The 24939-nt window shown below is 41.1% G+C and overlaps 1 protein-coding gene across 1 annotated transcript in view; it reads left to right on the top strand.

Annotated features, from left to right (window-relative positions):
• The window catches only part of Nek11 (NIMA related kinase 11), a 216581-nt gene that overhangs the window by 80933 nt on the left and 110709 nt on the right, over positions 1-24939 (top strand). The window contains exons 5-9 of the mRNA XM_026789947.1: positions 2496-2560; positions 3751-3877; positions 20830-20979; positions 21088-21166; positions 23705-23790. Coding sequence (XP_026645748.1) covers positions 2496-2560; positions 3751-3877; positions 20830-20979; positions 21088-21166; positions 23705-23790 — 507 coding nt within the window. The remainder of the gene's footprint in view (positions 1-2495; positions 2561-3750; positions 3878-20829; positions 20980-21087; positions 21167-23704; positions 23791-24939) is intronic.

The raw sequence follows: 24939 nt of genomic DNA, 5'->3' as shown, positions 1-24939 counted from the left end.
TCTTCTTCTTTACCCCTCCCTATACTCCCTTTCTTCAGTTATCTTTGCATGTGTTGAGATGAGACCCTACTATGTTGTGTAGGTTACCCTCTAGCTCACGGTGGTCCTCCTGTCTTAACTTCCCAGAGTAGCTGGTTCCAGGTTCTAGTTTGCTTTTATTTTTGAGTGGCATCCTTTAGGGTTTATTATATCCTTATGACCTAGAGCATGCATTGTACCCATCCCATACATTAGCATTTATCTGCATTCCCTACTAGAGTGGTACATTTACTATAGCCAGTGAACCTATATTCACATGTCATTACCACTTTTCTCAGTTACTGTTCTATTACTGTAAAGAGATACTGTGACTAAGGCAACTCTTTTAAAAGAAGACATTTAATTGGGGCCTTACTAACAGTTTAGAGACTTAGTTTATTATCATGGTAGAGAGCATGATGACAGGAAGGCATGGAGCTGAAGAGGAACTGATAGCTACATTCTAACCCATGGTCAGGGGAGGGAGTGGACTGGACCTGGCATGGGCTTTTGAAACCTCAAAGCACCCCCCAGCCACACATTTCCTTTAACAAGGCCACACCTCCTAATCCTTCTAACAAAGGCTTCCATTCCCTAGTGGCCGAGCATTCAAGTATGTGAGCCTGTAGGGTTCATTATTATTCAAACCACCACCAAAGTCCATAGATTACCCAGGGCTCATTCTTGGTGTAGTATAGGGATTGGGAAGAATGTTTGGTGGCATGAATGCATCAAACTGAAGCAGGGTTTGGCGGCCAAATCCTTTAGGCTCTGCTTACTCAGTCTTCCTTCCCCCTAGCCTCTGGCAGCCGCTCTTGTATTTATCATCTTGGTTATTTTGCCTTTTCCTGAATGTCCCTTTTGTTGGTACCATATGATATACAGACTTCTCAGCCTTTGTTGGTACCATATGATATATAGGCTTCTCAGACTTCATTGATACCATATGATATACAGGCTTCTCAGACTGGCTTATTTCATTCTACTGTATGGGTTTAGTTTCTACCAGGTCCTTTCTTGGCTTGATAGCTTTTTTCATGTTAGCCCTGAATGACACCTCATTGTCCACAGTGTCAGTGGCTTGGCTGTTTACTTACTGAAGAACATCTTATTTACCTCCATGCCTTAACCATTGTGAATTCAGCTAATCAATGAGAGGTTTGATGTGGATCTAAGATTTATCCCCACTGAACATGTTGTTATGTGTTCAATGGGGTTAAACCAAGACATATGACTTAATCCCCAGCTCCTAATTTCAGGGGTCACATGTTCCCTTTGAAGTTCTGCTTGGCAATCAGCCCCATCCTTTTGATGTTTCTGCTTCAAGTTTTCTTCTGTCTCCTTTGTGGTTTTGAGCACTTGAAATGCACTGAGAGTCTGTATCTCATTTGCTTGTCTGAGCAGCCCAGGCGTCTGGTACCATTGCTTATGCTCTGCTGGCTCCTAGCCTGCATTTGTTTCTGCCAGAGGAGTGAAGAGGATGTTAACGATCACATTAGATTTTATTCTCTTGGGTCAGGGCCTCTGTGGCCACACAGCTATTGCATACCTGAACCCCTTGTTGGGGTGAGCGCTGTCCTTCACTCAGATTACCAACCTCCCTTCTGTGCGCACACAGGCATCCTTCTTTGGTCATCTGGGCACTGTCTGTGTGCAGAACGTGTGGGCTTCTGCCTCTCTGGGTATGCACTAGCACTCTCTGACGCTTTGTCCAGACTTTCCATCTTCTGCTGTGACCATTACAGCCCACACACAGCTTTCTGAGACCACGGCATTCCCGGCGGCAGCCTAGCAGTCCGTACCAACGGTCCACTCTGTTTTCAGTTTCTCTCGTATAGAACCCCAGGTGCTTTGCCGCATCGTGGGCTCAGCTCATGATGCCCGTTTGTAAGCTTTGTTCAGCATTTGGGGCCTTTATAGAAAAGACTTCTTGCGTGATTCTCTCAATTTCAGAAATAGAAGTCTTAATGTACATATTTCACACTGCTGGCTCATAGCAAGATTCAATAAGTATTTACCAGTAGCATTGTCTGTATTGTTGCTTTTACAGAATGTAAACATCTGGTAATAATATAAAGTTCTGTGCTAACCTGCCCATCAGCTGAGGGTATCATTACTGGGTGAAGTGCTACATATATTGTGCTACAAAAAAAGTAGTCAGCCTGGCCTACATGGAGTGTTCTTGGTCAACCTGAGCTATGAGACCTTACCTCAACCTTACCACAACAACCATGAAGCAAAACCAACCAAACAAAACCGTCAGCACAGTCTGACCCCTTGAAACACTTGTAAAAAGCAAGACTCTGGGTTCCTTCCCCTCTAAAGCTCCCTTGGAGAATGAGAAGTGTGGCTTTGCAGCCTTTAAACAGTGAAAGCTGGATCTGTGGATCTATGTTTACTCCCCATATACAACCAAACTCTTGATTTCTAACTGGGTTTGGTTTTTCTGTTTTGCCATCTTTTTTTTCCCTTTGCAGGAGGATACTCCATCGAGACTTGAAATCAAAGAATGTATTTCTGAAAAATAATCAACTTAAAATCGGTAAGAAGTTTCAAATGCCTACTCTAAAGCTCCAAGCAAGTTTATTCTAGATGCAGTCACAGCAAGCTAAAGTGCATAGTTCAAATTGGTACTGAAGTAATCCAGCCCTGGCTTCTTCAATCTTTGAAAATGTTTGCTCTGACCTGGATGAGACCAACAAATTCCAGTTATTTTGTCTGTGATTGTCTGATGTAAATTGAAGCATAAAACCCTTGCTCCATGGCTGGTTGATTTAACAGGCATGCTTTGCAATCCTCCCCTTTACGGGGCACTTTGTAAACAGTTGACTTGTTTTGCTGGTTTTATTTACTGCTGTAGGTTCTTCATCTACTTAAAAGTTGTATGATTTTTATGTGTATGAGCATCATGCCTGTATGTATGTTCGTGCACCTCTTGCATGCAGTACTCACTGAGGCCAGAAGGGGGCCTTGGATCCCCTGGAACTACAGTTAGAGCTTGGTTGTGAAACTGTGGGTGCTGTGACTTGAATCTGTGTCCTCTGGAAGAGCAGCCAATGAGTACTCTTAACTACTGAGCCATCTCTCCATCCCCACTCACTTATTTTAGTATGATCAGTGAGCAGTGACCATACATAATTTAAATGCCGCTATAATGGCTTTATTAATATTTAATTCTTTGGAACAATATCTCCATTCAAATAGTCACTCAGCTGTCTAAGCATCTCACAGGGTGTTCTTAGGGAAGTAAAGAAAACAGGTTGTGACTAATTAGAAAAGTCAGTTGGTTCAAATTTTTGTACGTATATTCATGAATAGTTTAAATCTTTAGAATTTTCCCTCTGTTGTGAATTTAGATGAAACTCTTCTCCCTGCTCGTGAACTTTCATGTCTTCATGTTCAATCCTACCAGAATCCTTCTGTTAGTTCTTATTATACTTCAAGTGGCTTAACAGCAGGTGACTCTAGTTTTCTATAATTCTAGAAATAATAAGGAATCTGAGGTTATATAATTCACTTTCCTTGTTCAGTCTTCCTTCTCCTATAGAGCACATATGTTTGAAGTTATTGATCACCATTATGTCATTTAAAATGTCACTTTCCTGTTCCTTTAAATGGCACGAAGCACTGCGATACATATGATGAAGTTGTTAAATCAGTTTTAGTTGTTAATTTCCAATGGTGCTTTTTTGTCTGTTTAAAATATTTATACAAAGTAACCACAATTTCCAGGGGATTTTGGAGTTTCTCGACTGCTAATGGGATCGTGTGAGCTGGCTACAACTTTAACCGGGACTCCCCATTATATGAGTCCTGAGGCCCTGAAGCACCAAGGCTATGATGCCAAGTCTGACATCTGGTGAGTAGGTGGTGGCTGCCCAGGGACTTCTTTCTCTGCCGTCTAAGAGGGCTGTACGCTTTGTTTTGAAGTTCATCTGCTTACTCCAGCTACTCACTCTGTCCCTTTTGGCATTTGAGTTGTTCCGTGGCCGGAGGGAGATGAGGCCTTGGAGCTTGTTATACTCTGTGAAATTCATTTCAGAGATTCTCTCTATTCATAGATGAGTCGACGGGTTTGGATTCTGTCATTCCTGAACCACAGGGGAAAGTTCTTCATGCGGCAGACACATTAAATTTTGATGTGCTTCAGCTAGCCTGTTAAATAAGGCATTTGTCATCCTAAAGACCAGGCTTTATTTTATTTTAAGGTTAACTCCCAGCTCTGTAGGGAATATGCTGCTTTTCTGCATTTTTAAAGAATTTTTCTAAAGATACTGGATTTACGGGTAACCAACATTTACCATTTCCTGGGTTTTCAGTGAAAGAGGCTTCTGTGATATTCCAGTTCCGTGGTGCTCTTGGATCAGGCAGAGCCACTGGGAAAATGCCTCAGTCTGTCCCGCTGTCAGCAGCGGGCCCTGTTCAGGGAGTGTTGTTGTGCTTTGAAGGGAGCTTACATAATTTTCAGCATCCAAGGGTTGAAGGACAATCTAGCCGAGAGCTTGTTCATTAAGTAAAAATAATTATTGTATGCAAATCAGCATTAAGTAGCTCTGAACTTTCAAGGATGAGCAATGTGAAAGGCATGCCCACTCTGTTTTCTAAAGATGATGAGGTAGAAAATGCCCTTTGATGTGGTTAGGGAAGAGTGAACCACCACAGAGCAGCTGGTGTAGGGCCCATGTAAGAGTTATTTCTCTCTTTACTCTGGTGCCTCCCATGGGAGAGGAGCTGTCAAGATTTGCTCTGTCTCTGACCTCCACATAATCCCATCCCTTTGTTTCGGTCTTGTGATTGTGTTTTCTTGGGTTTTCCAGTATAGCTTGCTCTCGCTAGAGTCTTTTGTCCTAGAGGCCCATTCCAGTTCTCCCTTCACTTTCCCTAGTCCTTTCCCATGTGCACCCCACACCAAAGTAAAAAGAAAGCTGAAAGAAAAAGCAGAAAACAAAACCTACAAAAGAATGCCACCAAGAACCTCCTTCTTTACATCGTTTAACTGAGCGCATACTTCTTCGCTAGCACTGATCAGTACCCTGGTCTAAAAGCAGAAATACTTGCCTCTTGGCTCCTTGTGATAACCTTGCTCATTTTGTGATTCTGTTTTCAGCTCAGAGACAGCAGTTCTGGGCTTTGCAGTGGCTGTCAGTTACCTACCCACCTCTCTCTTCACACTTAACTTTTAAAATACTATGGATTTTAAAATAAATTCAAATAGGGGTGAGGAGGACAATGGGGGAGAGGAACTGGGAGGGAAGGATTGGGGAGGATGTAAAATAAACAGATGAATAAAAATAGATTCAAACATGTAATGTCTTTATGACTTATGACTATGTCATCTTAAGTTATTGTGCCATTCCATCTGGTTAGGAACAGAAAGTTCAGAAAGCCATTGTGTAAGTGTCAGGGATGATGTGTGGCAATATGCCTGATTCTTTTAGACTGGGTGTTCACACCTTTCTGCCAGATCAGAGGGATGACTCCCAGGAAATGGAGACAGTAGAACCCCAAGGGAAACAAAGACTCATAATTATATCATCTGTGCCCCTTCCTCTTTTTTTTTTTTTTTTTTTTTACAAATTATCCTTGTATTACATGGGAAATGATAAGAATATCAAGCAGTATCCCTGTGGTGTTTTGTGGCTACAGAAGAACCTGACACACACAAAATCCTGGCGTTGGATCAGCCCCCTACTGTGATTATAAACTACTCAGCAAGTGTGAGCTAAGAATGTATCAGCATCTCGACCCCAAATAACCGCTTTATTATGAATTTAGTAATTACTTTGCTTGTATCTAAATCAAAACAGGCTTATCTAGTAATGAAATTTCGGCTGCCAAGCCTAAAGTGGGACAAATATGGGAGAACTATTAATTATAGTGCAGATAGAAAAGTGTGACAAGTGATCTTAGGGACACACTCAGGAAAATTAGATTGCACGAGCTGGGAACTCATCTCAGCCTCTGAGTGGGTAGCATCTATGTACTGGGCAATATTTTCTTGGAACTGGGAGTATATATGAATAATTTATAGAGCTTTGCTTTAGCACTAATAGTGGGACATACTATATTTATAGCACTTAAAAAAAGAATTAGTCTAATACTAATTACATTTTCATCTGTTAACACTTGCGCGTATGCAGCCTTGCCTTCCTTCTGTAATCTGTTAGACCTGCCTGCCGGGTCATTCTCTCTGTTTTTATGCCAATTCCAAGCTGTTTTCATTACTATAGCTCTATAATAGAGGTTGATGTCAGGGCTGGTGATACCTCCGGAAGTTCCTTTATTGTACAGGATTGTTTTGGCTATCCTAGGTTTTTTTGTTTTTCCATATGAGGTTGATTATTGTTCTTGCAAGGTCTGAAGAATTGTGTTGGGATTTTGATGGGGATTGAATTGAATCTATATATTGCTTTTGGTAGGATTGCCATTTTTATTATGTTGATCCTACCTGTCCAAGAACATGGGAGATCTGGTATCTTCTTCAATTTCTTTCTTTAAAGACTTAAAGTTTTTGTCAAACAGGTCTTTCACTTCTTTGATTAGTGTTACTCCATGATATTTTATATTATTTGTGGCTATTGTGAAGGTTGATGTTTCTCTGATTTCTTTCTCAGCTTATTTATCATTTGTATTTAGGAGGGCTACTGGTTTGTTTTTAGTTGATCTTGTACCCTGCCACATTACTGAAGGCATTTATCAGTTTTGAAAGTTCCCTAATAGAGTTTTTGGGGTCACTTATGTATACTATCATATCATCTGCAAATAATTAAAGTTTGACTTCTTCCTTTCCAGTTTGAATCTCCTTGATCTCCTTTTGTTGTCTTATTTTTTGAAATTTTTATGTGAATGTATGGAACTAGAAAAAACAATCCTGAGTGAGGTAACCCAAACCCAGAATGATAAACATGGTATGTACTCACTCATAAGTGGTTACTAGCTGTAAAGCAAAGGATATTGAGACTATAGTTCATGCTCCTAGAGAAGCTAAGAAACCAGGCAAACCCTAAGGAAAGAAGATTCATAGATTCACCTGGAAAGGGGAAATAGACAAGATTGCTTGACAAAATTGGGAGCATGGGGTTGGTGGGAGTAGGGAGGGTGGAAGGGGAAGATGAGGGGAGAAGGAGAAGGGTGAGGAGAACTTGAGGGAATTGAATAGTCAAGATGAAAGAAGGACAGAGAAGAGGAGGGGGGCCTGAACTGACCTTGCCCTGTAGTCAGACTGATGAATATCTTAAATGTCACCATAGAACCTTCGTCCAACAACTGATGGAAACAGAGGCAGAGACCCACATTGGAGCACTGGACTGAGCTCCCAAAGTCCAGTTGAAGAGTGGGAGGAATGAGAAATATGAGCAAAGAGGTCAAGAGCATGATGGGTGGTACACCTACTGAAACTGTTTACCTGAGCTAACTGGAGCTCACCAACTCCAGCCAGACAGGGGAGGAAACAACATAGGTCCAAACTAGTCCCTCTGAATGTGGGTATCAGTTGTATGGCTGGGACAGACTGCTGGGCCACTGGCAGTGGCACCAGGATTTTATCCCTATTGCTTGTACTGACTTTTTTGAAATCTGTTCTCATAGAATAAATACTTTGCTCAGCCTGGATATAGTAGGGAGGGCCTCGGACCTCAGCAGTGTGCCTTACCCTCTCTGAGGAGAGAATGGGAGGTAGGGCAGGGAGATCAGATGGAAAGAATGGGAGTAGGGAGGGGAGGGAGTAGAAACTGGGATTGGTATATAAAATGAAAAATGATAGTTTTCTTTTTTTAAAAAAGAAAAAATTCTAATAGAGATCAGGGATACAAGAAACATAATTAAATATAATAAAAGCAATATACAGCAAGCTGACAGATTACATTTAATAGAGAGAAACTCAAAGCAATTCCACTGAAATCAGGAACAAGACAAGGCTATTCACTCTCTCCATATCTATTCAAAATAGTACTCAAAATTTTAGCTAGAACAATAAGACAACAAAAGGAGATCGAGTGTATATTAATTGGAAAGGAAGAAGTCAAAGTGTTACTCTTTGCAGATGATATGACAGTATACATAAGTACCCCCCCAAAAAAAATTCTACCAGGGAGTTCCTACAGCTGATAAACACTTTTAGCAAAGTGGCTGGATGGCAAGATTAGCTCAGAAAAAATCAGTAGCCCTCTTATATACAAAGGATAAGATGGCCGAGAAAGCAATCATGGAAACAACACCCTTCACAATAGCCACAAACAATATAAAATGTCTTGGGGTAACTCTAACCAAGCAAGTGGAAGACCGACCTGTGTGTTTTAACTTTTTAAGTTTCACTACACCTGGGCAGTTTATGCTAATTTTCAACTCTAAGAGTTATTTAGGTTATTATACACTAAAGGGAAGCCCATTCCTCTTGTATTAACTTTTTATTTCTTTCTCTAGACATTTAGCTGTAGTCCTTATGTATGCTTTTTAAATTTTAATTTTCTTTTTGAGACTTTCATATATTAGTACTTTATTACATTATTTCCATCTTTCCTGCATCTCCTAACTCCTCCCATATACCCCTATTCTGAAGTTCATGACCTCTTCTTTTATAATTATTATTGTTATAATGTGTGTGTCTAAAATCCACTGAGCCCATTTAGTGCTGCTCATACTTGGAACTGGTTAACCTATCAGGAAAGCAGTCCTTGGAGAATATTGAATCTCCCTCTCTCAGCAGCTCTTGACTGCCTGCAGCTCTTTCTATACATACCTTTTTAATGAAAACGTCAGAATGTCTCTCAATCACATCGAATGGAAATAGTACTTAAATGATGATAAGATTTTCCAGCACACCATGGTCATGCACGCTGGGGCAGTTTTCTGCTTGAGGGCCTGGGAGATCTGTAAAGGAGTAACTTTAGCTACACAGTGGCAAGGCAGTTGTCATTCCATTTGCGATTCATTATGACTCCGTGCTTGGAAACCCTCTCTCTAGGTCTGGCAACCTGGACAGATGGCAGCTTGGGAGATTTAGGGTGGGGAATGTCTCACATTTACCTAATCCCCACTTCTCCTTTCACTTCATACAATGTGATCCCTCAGGATATATGTGTTTAGCTCTTCTAAGTTGTATATATTTTGGAAAAGGAAAGAATGCAAATCAGAGACCTCAAAGTAAAATGCACTTGGTGTGTATGTGTGTATGTATGTGTTGCAAGGAGCGGGCCCTTGTTTGTCCCAGCTGCCTGGCTAGCTTACACCCAGAATAAACACAGAGAAACTGTATTAATTAAAACACTGCTTGGCCATTAGTTCTGCTTCTTATTGGCTAACTCTTACATATTAGTTTAACCGATCTCCATTAATCTGTGTATCATCTAGTGGCAGTGGCTTACCCAAGATTCTAACCAGTGCCCATCTCAGGCAGAGGATCCATGGCTTCTCCCTTACTCTGCTTTTTTCCTCCCAGCATTCAGTTCTGTTTTCCACGCCTACCTAAGTTCTGCCCCTATCAGCTAGGCCAAGGCAGTTTCTTTATTTGTTAACCAATGAAAGAAACACATGAACAGAAGAACCTCCTACACAATATGTGTGTATGTGTGTTTCTCTATTTTTGCTTTCCAAAATGTGCTTTCTGTCTTGAAAAGGATGGGAGTTAGGAGGTGCTATAAGTGTCATATAAAAATATCTGGTTGGAAATTAGAGAAAATAAAAGCATAGATAGATGCAGTTACAGTTATCAGAATAAACAACACATCCAGAAGATAGGTTTTAAAATCTATGACTAGACAATCAAGACATCTTTGACCCCAAATGTCATAGAAGTTATTCCAGTCACATTGTCTCATATTTCTTTTGCTAGCATCTACTTTTGTGTACAGTAGCACTGCAGGTTATTTTCTAGAAGTTCCTGGCTTATAAATGAAGCCTCTGCGCATTCAAGCACAAGCACATAGCAGTAGATCAAAGTGATCTGAGTAACGAAAAACCAGCATGCTTGAAGTGTAGCTAAGAGGATTTCCATAAAAGAGTAGTCACATCAATACTCTTTGGTTACTTAACCAGACTGTGGATCTAATTATTCCATCATCTGCTTAGCAAAGCAATTGTTCATCATTTTACAACCTTAATAAATTCACCAAGCATGGCTCAGGTGGAGTTAGGGCTCCACAACACCAGGGTTTATTTTGTGATGTTCTCACAGTTCATAGACCTCTATCTAATCCCTGTTTGCTTCTAAGCCATGCAAAATCAAAATCCATGCTGATGGCCCTCCTTTCCCTTTCCCACAAGGTCTCACAGCATAGCCTGTATTTGCCTTGATCAGATTCCCTGTGTGCTGTTGCCTAAGGCCCCAGCAATCATTTAAGGTGGATTACAACTCTATATAAGCTCCTGAAGTAAGTTTGAAGCCAAACCCTATCTGAAAGGCTCTGTTGGAGCCAGCCCCAATTTCTAACTCAGCAGCTTACAATGAGCATCTGAAATGCTCAGATAGAGGCAGCATTGAGAGGCAGATTGACCCAGAGCTCATGTCTGTGTAGGCAGGCAGTCAGGGTTGCAATCCTAGTTCTACCACCTGCTAAGTATGGATGGTGCCCTGAACCTCTTACCTGACCCAATTGCAATTATAGTAATAGCTGTGAGGCTAATTCAGTGAGTTAAAATATGTAAGGAAGCATTGTGGCAATGGCTCAGTGGATAAAGTGCTTGTTATGCAAGCATGGGTACTCAGGTTTGGGTCCCCAGAACCCATGTAAACAGCTGGGGTATCATGGAGGACACTTGTAAGCTCAGCACTTGGGAAGCAAACACAAGCTATTCCTGGAGCAAGTTGGCTAGCTCTGTTTCAAGTGAGAGACCCTACCTCAATAAATAAAGTGTGGAGCAATTGAGGAAGATAACCCGTGTCAGCTTTGGGCCTCTACAGGCACTGGCACACACACACACACACACACACACACACACACACACACACACACACGCTACACATAGACATATACACAGAAATACATATATGATGTATGTATCTCCCTTTCTCTCTGTCTCTGTCTCTCTGTGTCTCTGTCTCTGTCTCTCTTTCTGTTTGTGTGTGTGTGTGTGTGTGTGTGTGTGTGTGTGTGTGTGTGTGTGTGTGAAGAAAGCAGATTTAGCTCATTGGTAGACACTGAGTTTTCAGCTATCAGTTTCATTGGTGTCATGGTAACCATTTGTGTTATTGGTAAATACATTCACCACTCTGATTCCATGACAGCTCAGGATGTCCTGGGTGAGAGATTGTGGTAGCTTGAATAGGTCCCTATAGGCTCATATATTTGAATGTGGCCCTACTTGAGAGAGATTAAGAAGTGTAGCCTTGTTGGAGTAGTTGTGGTCTTGTTGGAGGAAGTGTGTCACTGGGAGTGTGTTTTGGATTTCAAATGCTCATGTCAGGCTCAGTGTCTTTCTCTGTCTGCTGAACCACATGTAGAACTTTCGACTACTCCCCAGCATCATGTCTGCTGGCATGCACCCATGCTTCCTGTCATGCTGACAATGGGCTAAACTTCTGAACTGTAAGCAAGCCCCAATTAATTGTTTTCCTTTATAAGAGTTGACATGGTCATGGCATCTCTTCACAGCAATAGAACACTGACCAAGGCAGAGACTACTGTTCTCACGTAGCCCTTCTGATCTGATAGAGTGAGGTGGGGTTTGTATGGCTTTGTTCTTTCAACTTCTTTTTTTTTTCTTAAAAACTTTTATTCCTAGCATAACAAGTACTGATTTGATCTTGACAGTTTTTAGCCATTCTAGGAGCATGCAGAATTACTACCCTGGGGTGCTTATTTGCATTTCTCTGATGTCTAATATTGTTGAGCATCTCATGAGTTTTGATCTTTAGTATCTGTTGAAGATCTTTACCCATTTTCTTTCTCTCTTTTCCTATGCAGTTATGCTTTCCCTCCTTGCCTTAATAAGCGATAGAATTTGCATGTCCTTAGACAACAGTTCTCTTTTTCTTCACTCATTTTCCTTTCTTCTTTGCCATTACCACATTCTTATAAGGAAGGATTTTTTTTTTTTTTTTGATTTTCGAGACAGGGTTTCTCTGTGACTTTGGAGCCCATCCTGGAACTAGCTCTTGTAGACCAGGCTGGCCTCCAACTCACAGAGATCTGCCTGCCTCTGCCTCCCAAGTGTTAGGATTAAAGACATGTGCCACCACCGCCCGGCAGGAATGAATTGTTAAATAAACTCTTTTGGTAGCATTTTCATTTAAATTTCAAGTCATCTTATCAGTCCTGTGTAAGAACACAAACCCAGTAAGATTCTGACCATGATTGCATTGGGTCTGTAGATTAGGAAATTGATATCTTCCTCTTACTGTATCTTCCAGTGTAAGTGCATCTATCTTTCCTTCTGCCTCTCTTGCCTTTTGACAATTAATTTCCCTTATCACTATATCATGGCTGACACTGTAGGATCTGGCATTCCTCTTACTAGGCTTATTTCTAGATATTTGACATTTTGTGATGCCAGTGTAAGTGGCACAATTAATTTTATTTAAAAAGTGCATTATTTTTTTGCCAACTTAGAGACAAGAATGACCTTTGTATCTACCAGGATTGCTGAGTTTGTTTGTTATTTCCAAAGGTTTTTAGAGTGTTTTAGTGTTTGCATGTACTCAGTCATGTTGGCATGATTAATGATAATATTCTTAGCTTATCTTTACAATTAATTTTTCTAACCTTATTGTCCTAGGTATTCATTTCCTGTAGTATAGATAAGATATATTGATTCTTATCTTGATCCCAATCTTAGAAAATTGTAATTTCAGTATTTTACCAATAAGTATATTTTTGCTTTATATTTTAAAACCCTACAAATAGAAATATGGATTTCTTCCACTGTCCGTTTTTCTTCTTTTTTTCCTCTTTAAAGAATTTATCTTTAAAAAGAAAACAAACTTTTTTCATAATACATACCAATCCAAATTCCCACTCCCTCCCCTCTTCCCATTCCCTCCACCTTCCCCTCCACTCCACTCCCCATTCACTCCTCAGAGAGGGTAAGGCACATTGCCTTGAGGAAGATCCAAGGCCCTCACTACTATATCCAGGCTGAGCAAGGTATCCATCCAAAGAGAATGGGTTCCCAAAACGCCAGAACAAGCAGTAGGGATAAATCCTGGTGCCACTGCCAATGGCCCCACAGTCTACTCCAGCCATGCAATTGACACCCACATTCAGAGGAACCAGTTTGGTCCTATGCTGGTTCCTTCCCAGTCCAGCTGGAGTTGCTGAGCTCCCATTAGCTTAAGTACACTGTTTTAGTGGGTTTGCCCATCATGGTCTTGACTTCTTTGCTCATATTCTCACTCCTCCCACTCTTCAACTGGACTTGGGAGCTCAGCTCATGTCTTCAGTGTGGGTCTCTGTCTCTGTTTTCATCAGTTGCTGATGAAGATTCTATGGTGATATTTAAGATATTTACCAGTCTGACTATAAGATAAGGCAAGTTTTGGCACCCTCTGCTCTATTGCTTAGGGTCTTAGCTGGGGTTATCCTTGTGGATTCCTGGGAATTTCTCTAGAGCTAGGTTTCTTGCTAATCTTATAATGGCTCCCTCAATCAAAATATCTCTTTCCTTGCTCTCATCTCTGTCCTTCCTCCATATCTTCTATCCCATCCCCTCAAGTTCTCCTCACCCCTCCCTTTCTCCTCTTGTCTTTTCCTTTTACCCTCCCTACTCCCCCCACTCCCGTGCTCCCAATTTTGTCAGGTGATCTTGTCTATTTTGACTTTCCAGGTGAATCTATATATGTTTTTTCCTTAGGGTTCACCTTATTACTTAGCTTCTCTAGAATCATGACTCAATATTCTTTGTTTGTAGCTAGTATCCACTTATGAGTGATGAGTACATACTGTATTCATCTTTTTGCATCTGGGTTACCTCACTCAGGATAGTGTTTTCTAATTCCACCATTTGCATGCAAAATTCAAGATGTCATTGCTTTTTACCACTAAGTAGTACTCTAATGTGTAAATGTGCCATATTTTTTAATCCATTCTTTGGTTGAGGGGTATCTAGGTTGTTTCCAGGTTTTGGCTATTACAAATAATGCTGCTATGAATATAGTTGAACAAATACCTTTGTAATATGATTGAGCATCTTTTGGTTATATGCCCAAGAGTGGTATTGCTGGGTCCTGAGGTAGGTTGATTCCCAATTTTCTGAGAAACCACCATACTGATTTCCAAAGTGGTTGTACAAGTTTGCATTCCCGCCAGCAATGGATGAGTGTTCCCCTTACTCCATCCACATCCTCTCCAGCATAACCTGTCATTGGTGTTTTTGATCTTAGCCATTCTGACAGGTGTAAGATGGTATCTCAGAGTTGTTTTAATTTACATTTTTGTGATGGCTAAGGATTTTGAAGATTTCCTATAGTATCTTTTGGCCATTTGAGATTCTTCTGTTGAGAATTCTTATCTATTCTTCTTTACAAAACTACAGATGAATGTTAACTATTGAGTGAAATGTTTTTTCCCAGTCTGTCATGCTTAGCCTTTAATGGCTGAGCCATCTCTCCAGCCCACTTTTTCCAAATATGTGAAGGTGATGTTACAGTTTTTCTTTTGTTTCTTCTAGTTTTTTATTGATTGGCTATGTGAATTTTAGGTCAATACCATATTCCTGAAAAAAAAAATCACTTGTTAATGATATGGACCTTTTAAATATATCATAATATTCTATTTGTGGTGGTGTGTGTGTGTGTGTGTGTGTGTGTGTATGTGTGTGTATTGGGGGTTTAAAACCTATAATCATGAGAAAATTTATAATTTTTACTTCGCATAATGCATTTGTTGTATTTTACTATCTATATTTTTCTGACTTTATAACATGAACAGATTGAGTTAGATTAGTATGAGTCATTCAATAAATGTTTAGAAGAATTTGATAGTAAGAACCACAGATTTTTTTTGAAACTCAGATTTATTATTTGGGTAATAGATAGCAATTAAATAGGATAGGGAGTGTTTTCTGTTTTTTTTTTCTTATGTCAGTTTGATATACCATATTTGAAAGATGATTTCATCTGAACTGTCCATTTATTTGAGGGAAATGTGCTTATAAATGCTGCTCTCACACTTTCTAATACTTGGCCGCGTGAGCACGTGAGATGTGTCCTGAGGTCTAAGATTGACATTAGGTATGTTCCTCTATATCTTATCTCTACTTTATGGTTTATCTCACTGAATCTGGGCCTTGCCATTTCGACTTGACTGGCAACAGCAAGCCTCGGGAATCCTTCACTTCCCCAGCACTGCAGTTACAGATTGTGACGCTATGCCCAGCTCTTTTGTGGGTGCTGGTGACCCAAGCTCATAGCCTCATGTGGGCACAGCAAGTGCTTGACTCATGGAGACACCTTCCTGTGCCTTTTTCTGAGACACGTGGAGTCTGTAGTGTTATGCTTTTCCCCATTCCTATGATTTTTGATGTGTTTTTTCCTACTTGGTTTTCTTATTAGTCTTGCTAGAGATCTATTAAATTTTCTTGGTTTTATACATTCTACTTTTATTATCTTTTTAAAAATAGAATCGCTATTTATTCTTTGACTGTCCTATACATGCAAACAATGTAACTTGATTATATCCACCTCCAACTTTCCTCAGGTAGCCCACACCTTGCTCCTCCCTTGGTTACCCATCCAAAATATGCTGCATGTTGAACTGTTGACACATCTTCTTGCCTTGCTCTTGTGCAGCTAACCCTAGCTTTAGTGAATTTGTGTGGGCAGTGGCCTTGTCATGTCCAGAGGACAGCATTTCATAGCACCCCTCCCCTCCTCCAGCTCTGACATTCTTTTACCCCTTCCTGTGGCATCCCCTGAGCTTTGGTGAGTGGTTGACATAAAAGTCCCATTTAGGGCTGAATATATAGTAGTCACTTCTTCTCAGCTCTTTGGCCAATTACGAATGTCTGCATTAACTGCTGTCCACTGCAAAGAGAAGCTTCCCTCTGATTGAGGGCAGCGTTAGTTTATGTATGGGAACATAAATGTTTAGAAGACTGTTTGACAGCATGTCTATTTAGCAAGCTATTGTCTTTTTTTTTCTGCTGTTGAAAATCTTTATCTAGGGCTGGAGAGATGGCTCAGTGGTTAAAAGCATTGGCTACTCTTCGGGAGGTTCCCGAATAGTTCAATTCCCAGCAACCACATGATGGTTCACAACCAACTGTGATGAGATCTGGTGCCCTCTTCTGGCCTGCAGAGATACATGCAGACAGAATACTGTATACATAATAAATAAATAAATCTTTTTAAAAAGGAAACTCATTATCTAACCTTTCATGGGAGTGTCTTTTCTTTATCTTTCTTTTGCATACAAAGCATTGTCTCATCAGAGCATTTTCAAAGAAAATTTGTTTCGTGGATCCTGTACCCTGCCTCTTCACCCCTAGAACCCTGTCCCTATCCCTATTTTGAGATATATACTTGATAATTTAATATAGCCCTATTTTGAGATATATTAAACTTGATAATTTTATATATATTAATATATATATATATATTAAATGATCAAGTTTGACTTAGATCGTAGATTTAAACTTTTATCTCCTTATATATCTGATACTTTCAATTTTGTTATAGCTTCATTTAGTAAGCTTTCCTGTGTAATCCAAAGGCTTTAGATGTGTATTTCGTGTTTAATCTAAGGAATTTAAATGTGTGTTTCCTAATTTCTAAGCTGTTGGAGATTTCTTATCCCTTTCTCCTGCCCTTTTTTAAAAAAATTATTTTGTGCTTTTAAAAACATTTTATTGATTCTTTGTGGATTTCAAATCATGCATCCTAATCTTATTCAATCTCCCTGTCCCTTTATATCTGCCTTCTGCCCTTGCACCCCCCCACACACACAAAATAAAATAAAACAAAATTTAAAAGAAAAAAAATTTCGTCATGGAAGCTGTAGTATGGCCCAGTGAGTCACACAGTATACCCTTTAGTCCGTACATCTTTACTTGCAAGTGTTCATTGCATTGAGTCATTAGTCTGGCTTGATGCCTCTGGCTTCTGCTCCACCATCAGTACTGAACCCTCACAGGGACTCTTCGTGGATATCCTGTTGTTGCCCTGTGTCATGGAGACCCTGCTGCTTTGGATCCTCAGGACTGGCCCCTTCACATGCTCCAGTAGATCATAGATGGTGTGGGCCAACTCATAGCCCTGGTTCTGGGCCTGGGCAGTAATGGGGTTGGTCATCCCGCTAGCTCTCCCTCATCCTCACCACCAAGGTGAGCTCTCCAGAGTTGCCCAGGCTGGCTCACCCAATGAAGCAGGTAGCAAGGGGCTGGGCCAGTTCTGTTCTCACACCTTCAGGGGCCCAGCTCCCCTGCACCCACACCACCTCTCCTGTCTCCCTTCTTCTCATTTTTAATATCTAGCTTACTTGCTCTGTAGTCAGAGAGTATGATCTCAAGATTTTGATTCTTGAACTCATTGAAGCTTGTCTGTGAACTTGTGTATGGCCAGTCTTGATATATGGCTCGTGAGTTCTTTAAAATAATCTGAATTTTGTCATTATAGAGTCTAATAGCAATTTGTCAATTGGGTTATTGTGTATATTTTCTCCATTCTTATTGATTTTGATATCTGTTTGTTCTGTTAGCTATTGAATGATTATGAAACACCATGATTGAGCTTTAATTCTGTTCTGTCTCTCACACACACTTATACACACATTTGATGCATGCTCATTTAAAGTTATCATATACTCCTGATAGCTTGGTTTCTTATTAATCCCTCATGTTAATTTTAATAGTGAGTCTTACCTCAAAGCCTGATTTATGAGATATGAGTATACCTATACTAGCAGTATTTTGGCAAGTGCTTGCATGAAATATTTTTGTCTTTTGAATTTTTATTTATTTGTGGAGCGTGGGCATGTCATGGTGTGAGTGTGGAGATTGGGGTGGTGGTGGGGGAACCTCAGAAGCTAGTTCTCCTCTGGGTAGGTCACTGCGATTCAACTCCTGTAGTCAGGTTTGGCCACAGGCACCTTCACCTGCTAAGGTGTCTCACTGGTTCTGTGTACAACTCTGCCAGGCTTTCTCAAGGTCAGATACTCAAGGTTATTTGGAGAGCATTATTTTTTAAACCTAGTCTGATAAGCCTTTTTCAATTGAACTATTTTACTCCTATGGCATTTAGTGTAACTATGTTTGTGGTTAAACTATGTTTAATCTCTCCATGCCCCATTTGTTTGTTTTCATTTTTATTTCCTTTCTTCCTTTTAGTTTCAAATGTGGTAGTTGATTTTTTTCCCTTTAGCTTGTTTTGCTTCTGTGTTATCTTATCCTTCAATGATAACTTTAGAAAATACAACATGCATCCTTATTACTGTCTAGTAAAGATGTCATTATGACCTCTTTCTCAGTAGCAGAAGGAGCAGAAAACACTTTGTCTTGTTCTTTTTTGTCTTTTGTGTTATCCTGCCATACACTTTATTATATACAATTTTCCGGCCCAACAAGATATTATCTATACTGTTGTGTAACATTAATGTCTATTTATGTATATTCACAGAGTGTTTCTTTAATGTTGTTTCTTTGTTCTAGCATTGCTTGTTTCTGCCTAGGATCATTTTTCTTTATTAGAAGAACGCCCTTCCTGAATGTGTTTAGTGCTTTCTGCTGACATGGACACTCTGTTTTTATTGTTTTAAAAATGTCATTATTTTACACTTATTTGAAGAAATTTATCATCCTGGCGGAAATCTAAGTATATTAAAATTCCTATGTAAGATGCCATTTGATACTCTTAAAGATGGACACAAAATAGATTGAGCTTCAAATATTTTGATTTATAATATTTATGTTGATATTGCTGCTCTAGTCAGTACTGTATAATTGCTTCTGATGTTATTTGTCTTTCTAAAAGAGTTTGGACAGACAATGCTTTAATCAAGAGTCAGTTGTACCATTTACTACTGTATCACCTTGACCAGGTCATTTAGCTTCTCACAGTCACTTTCCTTGTCTATGAGTTGGAAACATATCTGATTTTGGCTTGTTTCACTGGGGAGGTCTGAGTTCTGTTGTGATTCACATGAAAGTGCTGTTTAGTCAACTGGAAAGCTTTAATGTTGATGTTGCTCATTAGAACAGAACCATTTTCAGAATACTCTTACATGTGTGCATTTCCATAACAAACCATGGAATAAATTCTGTGTTCATGTGTTTATTTATGTATACTCTCCCCTTACTAAACGCTGTGTCAGAAGTTATATAAAATATAGCTTATAAACACTCTATTACAAACTCATTTTTTTCGTCTTTCAGAAAACCACTATGAAAAGAGGGATCTAGCTGTTAAATCATTCACAATGTCCACAAGATAAAAACAGCCTATTGTTTCTTAATACTAGGTCGGGAAGACTTTAAAGGTCATGGTCATTTTCTTTGTAATGTGGAACCATTAAGAACATGTTCCTGTCGGCTCAGAGGTGACCACTTGACACGGTGAATCCACCTCAGAGTTGGGCTGATCACTGATTCTCAGCCCCTGTTTCATGGTCCCCAAGGGAGAGTTAGACATTTTAATGTAAGCAGCAAATAGTTTCCCTCCCTTTCTACCTGCAAATGGATTCTATTCAGAAAGCGAGTAAATAATGCCTGCTTGCTTTTCAACATGCACAGCGTACACAGAGGCCAGGTCGGGCTGATAAATTAAAATTTCCTTCTGCATACATAGCTTTCAAAAACTACCTTAGGCAGGTAATATACAGCCTCATTTTGTTTGTCTTTCACAGGAGCTAATTTAAAAATTCCCAGCTACATTAATCAAATCTTAGACTCTTTACTCTGTGCAGACATTTTGCTATTGGACTGTTTATTTTTCCTTTGGAGAAAGTAGTGTTCAGGTCTCTCTCTGTACTCCATCCTTTGTTGGGACTTAGATTTGTGTACAGCGTGCCTACATGCATATGTGTGTGCCTATGTGTCCCTGTGTATTGTGTTTCCCTCTGTGTGTGTCTCTGTCTGTCTGTCTGTCTGTCTGTCTTTTGGGTCCAGGTTTTCCTTGGAGAATAGGTAGTCTGTAAACAAACTCAAATTGCTGCTGGTACATTGGATCTAATATGAGGACACACACACATGTGAGCTTGTTCCACCTTGTCTGGAGGTCAGAGAATTTGAGCTTATTTTTGTCTTTCAAAGTTGTGGCTACAAAACAAGATATCTTGAGCTAGGGTGTGATTACTTGGTGTTTTGGACATTAAAATGGCCCATAGAGGTGGATCTGTTCCACCGTGACCATAGGTCAGAGAATTTAAGCATACTCCTGTGATTCTTCTCTAAAATAGGAGGTTTGACATAGGGGGTGGCTGCCTACAGGATACTTGGTCTAGGGTATGTTCACTGCACATTCCTGCCCAAACATCAAATACTTTACTCAGGAAATAATGGCTTGCTGTCTCAAGTACTGAAACAAGTAACTGTTGTGGTTGTCCTTTGTGTCACGGTAAAGCAGTCTTTTACTTCTTCCCCCTGTTTTATATTGGGATATGAAAGTGTGTGGAAAATAAATGGGGCGAATTAGCATTCGTTATCTGCCGAGTTGCCCCTCCTGGTACTGTCCTATGTCTCTGTGTTTCTTTCAAATCTCTGTTCTTCCTACCTGACGTTTCTAATCCTCGTGCCCCTAGCCTGGAATGTACGAACCTTATGACAGATGGCAGCCCAGAGTGGTGCTTACAACAAGCTAATGCCCAATATCTGCGAGGTTTTTCTTGATAGACAAATTTTATATGGGGTGTTTGTTCTCTGTTTAAATGTTTTGATTTTTGTCTGCAGGTCACTGGCATGCATTTTATACGAGATGTGTTGCATGGATCACGCGTTTGCTGGTTCCAGTTTCTTGTCTGTGGTTTTAAATATTGTTGAAGGCAACACACCTTCACTTCCCGAGAGATTCTCACGAGAACTAAACACCATCATGGAATGGTATGGCAGCAAGTCTGAATGAGAGGCCATTGAAGTTTCATTCCTGTGCTTGAAATGAACTTTGGTTTTTGTTCATTTGAAAAGTAATTTTCTTTTTTAATATTACAGCATGTTGAACAAGAGTCCTTCCTTGAGACCATCTGCTATAGAAGTTTTAAAAATCCCTTACATCGAAGAGCACCTTCAGGTACCGGAAATGAGAGTGGATCAGGGCCGCCTACCATTCTGTGTCTCAAGGTTATGCTGTGGGACTCAGATATGGTTAAGAATCAGCCATAAAATTGGGAGTATGGGGGTGGGGGAGAAGGGAGGGCAGAAGAGGAAGAGGAGAGAAAAAAAGGGAAGGGGAGGAGAACTTGAAAGAATGAGATAGAAGAGATGGAAGAAGGACAGAGATGAGAGCAAGGAAAGAGATATTTTGATTGAAGGAGCCATTACGGGGCTAGCAAGAAACCTGGTACTAGAGAAATTCCCGGGAATCCACAAGGATGCCCCCAGCTAAGACCCTAAGCGATAGAGGAGAGGGTGCCCAAACTGGCCTTGCCCTGTAGTCTGACTGAGGAATATCTTAAATGTCACCATAGAACCTTCATCTAGCAACTGATGGAAACAGAGGCAGAGACCCACAGTGGAACACTGGACTGAGCTCCCAAAGTCAGGTTGAAGTGAGTCAGGAGGAGTGAGAATATGAGCAAAGAGGTCAAGACCATGATGGGTTCACCCACTGAAACAGTCTACCTGAGCTAATGGGAGCTCACCAACTCCAGCTGGACAGGGAAGGAAACAGTGTAGGTCCAAACTAGTCCCTCTGAATGTGAGTGTCAGTTGTATGGCTGGGGTAGACTGAGGGGCCATGGGCAGTCTGCTTGTACTGTCTTTATTGGGGGACCCATTCTCTTTGGATGATACCTTGCTCAGCCTGGATGTAATAGGGAGGGCCTTGGACCTTACTCAAAGCAATGTGCCTTACCCTTTCTGAGGAGTGGAAGATGGGGGGTGAGGTGGGGAGGGGTTAGGTGGAAGGAATGGAAGGATGGGAGGAAGTGGGAACTGGGATTGGTATGGAAAATGAACAAAAGATAGTTTGTTTTCTTTTTCTGAAAAATAAAATAAATTATATATATATATGAATCAGCCAGAAAGGAGGAAAGAAGGACTTAAGAGAAGCCAAGAGGAACACTGGGAAAATCTCTCTACAAAGCAGGCTATACAAACTCTGGCTGCATGATGCCATGAGACATGGGAAGCTGGAGTTCTAATTTTCTGCTTAAAATCGTTGTTATCTACCCAGTGGTTCTGAGACTGACAGATCTTACCTGAACACTTTGAAATCCATCCCTGTTAATACAGGAATATACTGCTGAGAATTTGTAAATCTGGGATTTTCATTGAGCTGTTGTTATTCCCTCCTTAGGACATGACTTAGCGTCTTCAATTGGCCAGGTGTCTCTTTTCTTTTCCTTTGCGTTGGAGAGCTTGATTAGACAGAGGGTCTGTCTAGGATGTAAGAAGCTAGCTGTTCTCCCCAAGGCTTTTCTCTTTTATGACCCTCTCAGGCATTTGCCAGCTCCTCAGCAAGTTTCCTCTGTTATAAATAAGTCTAACAGGAACCACCGGGTCACCTGCCTTGTCACGGGTGCCTACTTTTCACCAGTGGGGTAAGATCTAAATCAGAGGATGCAAAGACAACAGTGAGGTGTGCTCAACCATGAGATACAGTGCTGACCCCAGGAAGGCTAAAAAGGAAGGGGCAGGCATGGTCTGCTCTGCTGACGTTTGTCTGCTAGAGTAAGAATTCAGTAGCCGAGGAAACGTAAGGAACATGAAGAACCAAGAAGAAAGGGGACTGGGTCTTCACTAAGAATAAAGAGAGAGAAGGGCTCTTTGGTAGTCATAGGTGTTGACACCATCTTACCAGCGGGAAGACGCAGCCAGCCATGTAAACAGTCTAAGAGGAGAACTTGAAGAAGGTATCAGATCCCCCTGGACTAGAGTCACAGACGTTTATGATCTGCCATGTGGGTGCAGAAAAACAAACCAGGGTTCTCTGGAAGGGCAGCCAGTGCTCTGAACTGCTGAGCCATCTCCCTAGCTCTGCAGTATTTCAGAATCAATATCACCCTGATAGCAAAATATAAAAATTTAAAGAAAACTCCAACGAGGCCAAGATTGGTGAGAGGCACACGGGGTATAGTTGCTCAGGTTTAGGGTTGGACCTTGTCTGTAAGCATATGGAATTCTGTTCTTCATGGGTTTGGGCACTGATTTTCATTTCACAGATGCTGCCGTGTATTAAGGAAGTACCTCCCCTGCTTGCTGAGGTCTGGGTTACACCTTTGAATCTTGTACCTTAGCTAAGTGTCTCATTTGCCTAATGTCCATCTCGTCGGGGTGAGAGGGTTGACATTGACGGTTAAAGGCCGAGAGATGAGTGAGTATTCCTGGAGCTGAGGGAAGGTCTGTTGGTGCATCGTGGGGGAGGAGTGAGGAGGGAGAGACAAGGACGAGGTGAAGTTAGAGAAGGCAGGAGCTCCTTCTGGGGGATCTCACACAACCTGCAACACCATCTAATTTAACCCTTCCGAGAGAGAAAGAACCACTGCTGTGAGTTTACCTCAGTGCTTTGCTGTGGTCAGGAAGATCAGCTGGAAAAGGCGCGTGGGTCCTCGTGCCCTCCCGTTGCTGGAAAGGGGTTCTAAGGCCATGGTGGTTTCCTTCATTTCAGCACCTGATGTGTAAATATTCAGACGCGACGCTGGAAGGCAAGAACTCGGTTTGTCAGAAGGATGCTGTTCATATCATTAGTGCCATGTAAGTAATTGCTTTATTTTTAACAAGCCCATTCCATGTAAATGCTAAGTGCGTCCGTCTTTAAAAATCTATTAGCGCTAAGCTGACTGTGCAGCGCATCCTAGATTGCACTTAAATCTTGCCAGGAAATTAAGAAGCTTCGGTAATGTGGCATTCAAGAGCCATTTGCCCCGGGTGATCGCAGGCTGAAATCCTGACTGTCTAAACCTCCACACACTCACAGATCTGCAGGGCAGCACCACAGTTACCCTGTGATGGCAGAGAGAAGCGAATAGCTCAGACATTTAGGAATGTTTCTGCTAATGAGTCTTCTATCAGAAACCTAAGTGGCTTCATATGGTATTTGTTTAACTGACTTGAGTATGTATCTATGGAAAGAGAGTGCTGTAAGCATTTGGGGGGAAAAGCCAAAATTCGCTTTCTTTCCATATTATACACACTATCTCTCTGGAAAAATCAAAAAAAATAAGGTACTTTCCAAAAGAGCAACAGTAATTTCTGGGCCTGACTCCTTTCTCATTCAAGAAATTACTTTGGTTTAACTTGTCAAAGTACAGATGGTGGGCAGCTCCAGTGCAGTGGTGGGCACCTGTACAAGCAGTGAATTCCAGATGCCAGGGGCCCCCTTCTTAAAGATGGAACCTATGATTTTGCTGATGGGACTCTGCTTTATTTTATAAGGATCCAAAGGCAATGGCTCTACCTCCCCAGTGGTGTGAGAAGAAGAGCCCCCAGGCTGATAAGGAGCCCCCGGGCTGATACAGGAGAACCCCAGGCTGATAAGGAGCCCCCGGGCTGATACAGGAGAACCCCAGGCTGACCTTCAAGGCCAAATAGCCAGATACTCTCCTACTCTCAGATGACTCACACTGAGGGCAGACACACTTCTCTGACACACTCACACCCCAGGGCAGACACGCTCCTCTGACACACCCACTCACCCACCCCAGTACAGACACCCTCTTCTGACACACACACACATCAGTGCAAACACTTCCTCTGACACAAACACCTCAGTGTGTACACACTCCTCTGACACACACATGTGCGCACGCACACACACCAATGCAGACACTTTCCTCTGACACACACACACCAATGCAGACACTTTCCTCTGACACACACACACACACACCAATGCAGACACTT

The sequence above is a fragment of the Microtus ochrogaster genome, unplaced genomic scaffold (genome assembly GCF_000317375.1).
Source record: "Microtus ochrogaster isolate Prairie Vole_2 unplaced genomic scaffold, MicOch1.0 UNK33, whole genome shotgun sequence".
NCBI classification, from domain to species: domain Eukaryota; kingdom Metazoa; phylum Chordata; class Mammalia; order Rodentia; family Cricetidae; genus Microtus; species Microtus ochrogaster.
The sequence above is the reverse complement of the archived record's forward strand: the minus strand, read 5'-3'. Positions and strand labels throughout refer to the sequence as shown.